Below are 4,792 nucleotides of genomic sequence, written 5' to 3'. Positions count from 1 at the left end.
AGAGAGCAGCAATTCCAAGTTTAAAAGAACATCAGACTTAATGAGTTTTTCGTGTTGCACAAGGAAGACCAGAAGCAGAAGGCGCGCAGGAGGCAGACGACATTGTATGAGGGACCTGAGCAAACTCCGTGAGTGCCCAGTAATGAGCGTGGGATAATGGCATATCCTAAAAGTCAGACGTGCATTAGGACTTTGTATTTCCGCTAACACATACATTACTTACTAACCTGTTAAGTTCAACAGTAATGTAGGCTTATCAACTTTGGCTGAATCAGAACTTCACACTGTGCAGTAATTGGTTCAGAACCTCAGGAAAGCTTGGCTCTGTCTTTAAAGCTTCGACATTCCCATGACCCAGATTCTATTTAAGGGCTTCTGTGTCTATTTAAAGATCATGAAAATGTGAGATTAATATTACGAAGGAGCTGTGCAATGTTTTTCCATCTAGGAAAAGAAATATGCAGAACTGTGGGGCAACTTATCTCCAGATCACATGACTCTGCAAATAAATAAAAATTATATATATATTGCAGTGACTGCTTGACAACTGCAAGGCCCTATTTGGATGGTTTAGAAGTTCAGTGACGTTTTACTACTTTAAAAAAAGAAGAGAAGGAGCATTCCAGCAACATTCTCACATGGAAGAAAAGGGTTAGTTTAAAAATAAGAAAGACGAAAGAGGGTATAAAAAGAAGGATGTTTCCAATAATAATAGGTTAAACCAAATTGGATAACAAGGGCTGCAGTTAACAATAAAAGGTTTCTCAGGAAACTTAAGTCTCCGGTGACAAATAAGAGTCACAACAAGACAGGATGCATATGGACCCAGCTGCTGGGCTGAAGGGATATGGGAGGCAAACAGTCTTAGCTTCATTGTCTTAGCATGTGCTCTGCAAGATTTATTTATACAATTTGAGCTTGCAATGGGGAGATCATTAGGTTCGCGGCTCCTTCACTTGTTAGACATGGAGATAGTCCTTCGGATCTTCTGGCAAACCCTGCTCTTGGGACTAACGGCCCAGCCCAGCGAAGAGGTGGAAGCCCTGTGTGCTGGAACTGCTTGCTACACACTCCACTTCGGAAGGTACAGCTGGATTGAGGCTCAACAACAGTGCAAAAACAACGGAGGTAACCTGATGACCCTGAAGAACCAAGACGAGGCATTGCTTGTCAGGCAACTGTTGGCCAAGGTGCCCAAGGGAGAAGCTGGCACAGACACAGAGGTAAGGTTGTGGATTGGGCTCCGTCGAGAGAAGGGCAAATGCTACCAGAAACATCAGCCGCTGAAGGGCTTCAGTTGGGTGACAGGAGGTGAGGAGACCCAGTACTCTAACTGGGGGCAGGAGCCCCGGGAAACATGCACCTTAAATAGGTGTGTGACCCTGCAGGGGGCTCCGTCCTTGTCTCAGGAACTGGCCTGGGCAGATGGCTACTGCAGTAACTCAGCTGACAGGAAGTCTGGCTACTTGTGCAAGTTCGGCTTCCAGGGAACCTGCCGCCCACTTGTTTTGGCGGGGCCAGGCATTGTCCGATACACCACCCCTTTTGGCGTAGAGACGGCCTCCCTTGTAGCGGTGCCCTTTGGCTCCTCAGCTGAAGTGGTGTGTGGACCCCAGGGCGAGGAGAGGCCTAACACCTTCCTTGTGTGCAAGCCGCAAGCAAACAGCAATACCTCCGAATGGACCAGCCCAGGGCCCTTTTGTGCTTCGCCGCGTTATGGTTGCAGCTACAGCAATGGAGGTTGTGAGCACAAGTGCCTAGAACGAGCTGGGGGGTCATTCCAGTGTGCTTGTCATTCGGGATACCAGCTTGGAGGGGACCGTCTGTCCTGTATCCTTGTGGACTACTGCAGCTCCAGTCCGTGTCAGGGGCAGTGCCTGCCACGCCCCGGGGGCTTTCAATGCCTCTGCTCCCCAGGTTACATGTTGGCTGATGACGGGCTGACCTGTGTGGATGTGGATGAATGCAGAGCTCCACAGCGCCCCTGTGAACAGATCTGCATGAACACGCTGGGCAACTTCACATGCCACTGCAACCAAGGCTACAGGCCTACTGAGCCCAATGGTTGGGCGTGCCAGGACGTTGACGAGTGTGCCACAGACATGCCTTGTGAACAGCTTTGCGTGAACACGCTTGGCTCTTTCCTCTGCTCCTGCCATCCGGGCTATCAGCTGGAGGGGATCAATAGCGCTTCTTGTTTAGATGTGGATGAGTGCCAGGAAGAGCCTTGTGCACATATGTGCATCAACCAGCTAGGCAGCTATCAGTGCTCTTGCAGGTCAGGCTGGATTTTGGCACCCAATGCGATCTCTTGCCTCCCCAGCCCCACGGGCAGCACCTCCTTCCCACCCAACCAGGGAGACGGAGAATCGGGGAGTCCAGCTAACACCGATCTTGCGTCAAAGATGCCAAACCTGGGGTCTGACTCGTCAGTCCAAGCTGAGCAAGACGTAATGGTTGTATCTCAGGATTCCACCTCCCAGCCGAGTGCATTAAGCAGTCCACTAGATGCCGAAGACCACGTCGTAAAAGATAGCCGAGACGATCACAGCGGCAGCGCCAAGCAACTCTTATATTATACCTTGGGTGGTGTGGCTGCTTTGCTACTGGTGGCTTTTGCTCTAAGCTGGGTCACCTACAGGAAAAAGAAAGACAAGAAAGACAAGAAAAAACCAAAGAGTGCTGCTGACAATTACTCATGGATGCCGGATCAGGGGGAGGCCAGGGCGGGGAGCAAGGAGTACATGTAGTCAACGCTGTGTTTTTGTTGTAACCGTGGTAGTGAATGATGGTGAGTTGGAGGCAGGGTGGAAAGGGAGAGTGTTTATAGGAATTGAAGGAAGCAAAAATATGTACTGCAGTAACATTGTCACGTCATATTTGGCAAGGGGAATCATCCTGGTTGTACCACCTGAAACTCTGAGGGTGAAGACAGAGGCAGGATTTTAAGAGCAGCCACAATGGGTTCTTCTCCCTCCCATAGTACAAGTCTAGCTTTGCAACTTATTTGACAGACATTTGGAAGGATGCTTCCAGACGAAGCTTTTATTGTGCAATTGCCCTGCCTCATTATTAGAATTTTACAGACGCTCCGGATGCCATCTTCTTAAAGTTGTAACCCTCCCATGTTTTCCCATCTTCCACCTTGTTCTTTACCGCACAAAAGATCTGTTAAGGAGGGAAAGTCAGAATAGTGGCACAGTGGCTTTTGACTGGCAGTGCTATGAGCTGTCCATCTGGAAGCACCCACAGAATAGCTGGAATGCTGGATCAGCCCTCCTCTGTGGCTCCTTTTGTTTGTGCATCAGATGGTCCCCTTTAAAATATGTTTAAAGCAGTGCATGCACATTTATTTGCATCTATCCTTTATCTTTATTATTTCCACCTCCAGTTGTAGTGAGAGTTGTTCAGTGTTGAGTAAAACGGGTTTATTTCACAGCTCTACCTCATGTTATTATTTCATAACATTCACAGCAGCAAATACTGTCAATTAGCTGTATTTTGTTTTTGAATGTTTCTTGCAGAGTTAATTATTCTTTTTTTTAAAAAAAAAAAAAATCTTGCCTGAATGTGTGATGGACACTGTGCAAGGTGAGGCAGGGCAGGACACAATCCAAATATGAGATGATTTCATTATTTACACTTCACTGAATGTCAAGATTTATACACATGTTTGCCAAAGCGTGTATACTGGACAAGCAAATGGGGCTGCAGGATCACACCCTGCCCTCTCTAAACACCAGCACAGTTCTCTTGAAATAAAGTCCTCAGAGCAGGGCTGGGCAAATTGTGGCCCTTGCTGCTGTTTTGGCCTACAAATCCACTTTAGGGTGGATTCCTGCATTGAGCAGGGGGTTGGACTCGATGGCCTTGTAGGCCCCTTCCAACTCTGCTATTCTAGGATTCTCCCCTGATCCCTCACTATTGCCTATACTTGCTAGGACCCATGGGAGATGTAGGCCAAAACATCTGGAGGGCCTCAGGTCACCCACACCTGCTTTATAGGTACAGGTTTATTTTGCAAATAGGTGCATTTGATACTGAGATTTTTTTTCAGTAATAGCAAGTTTGATACCTTGTTTGGTACCATGCCAGATTTCCGTTGAAAAATCTTTCTCTTCACTCCGTAGAAATCTTTCTATAAGCAATTCAGTTGCTAAAATCCAAGTGAGTATTAATATAATTGGATTATTTTTACCATGAAATCTGCATTGTCATCAACAATATTATGTCTATTGGACAGGATCCTACCAAAGGAAAGCATTTTTAATACCTACTGGTTTCAACGACAGAGAATTAAGCATATGCGTAACATCAATTAAAATTGCTTAACGTGATCTGGATTATGCATGATAAGATATGGTGTCCCAGGCTACTATTGTAGGTGTGTTTAGGACAGTGAAGTTTATCAAGGCCCACTAGTTACATCCTGTTCTTTAGTATTTATAGGAACACTTTCCTTGCTGTTTTTCCTTTCTGTTGGGCCTATAGGAAAATCAAGAAGTCAGTATGAAAAACTTCAAATTTTAGCTGCCATAATGTTTTAATGGGTGTCCTTATCATCTGATTCTGTAATTGCTTGGAAGAGAGGAAGTCGAATGGCTGGTATTTGTGGGAAAGCACAGGAGTTAATACACACCTAATTACAGCTTAAATCCAGATACTCTTTAAAAAATTGTTAAGACATGCAAATAAAAAGTAATGGACATACTTATGCACTTTATTGGGATGTGGGATTTGTGTCCTGAATTTGGAGAACATTGATTTGGATTAGAATCATAATATCGATGAT

At 45.8% G+C, this 4,792-nt stretch overlaps 1 protein-coding gene across 1 annotated transcript; it reads left to right on the top strand.

Moving 5' to 3' along the window:
- Positions 1-728: 728 nt before the first annotated feature.
- CD93 (CD93 molecule) lies at positions 729-3,115 on the top strand. Its single transcript, XM_063129716.1, has one exon. The coding sequence runs from the start codon at positions 924-926 to the stop codon at positions 2,748-2,750; it is 1,827 nt and encodes a 608-aa protein (XP_062985786.1). The 5' UTR covers positions 729-923; the 3' UTR covers positions 2,751-3,115.
- The last annotated feature ends 1,677 nt before the right edge of the window (positions 3,116-4,792 follow it).

Source organism: Elgaria multicarinata, chromosome 7 (assembly GCF_023053635.1).
Source record: "Elgaria multicarinata webbii isolate HBS135686 ecotype San Diego chromosome 7, rElgMul1.1.pri, whole genome shotgun sequence".
In the NCBI taxonomy this organism is placed as follows: domain Eukaryota; kingdom Metazoa; phylum Chordata; class Lepidosauria; order Squamata; family Anguidae; genus Elgaria; species Elgaria multicarinata.
The sequence above is the reverse complement of the archived record's forward strand: the minus strand, read 5'-3'. Positions and strand labels throughout refer to the sequence as shown.

What these genes read in the sequence shown, in the direction of transcription:
- CD93 (XM_063129716.1), top strand. Translation starts at nt 924, where the DNA reads ATGGGGAGATCATTAGGTTCGCGGCTCCTTCACTTGTTAGACATGGAG.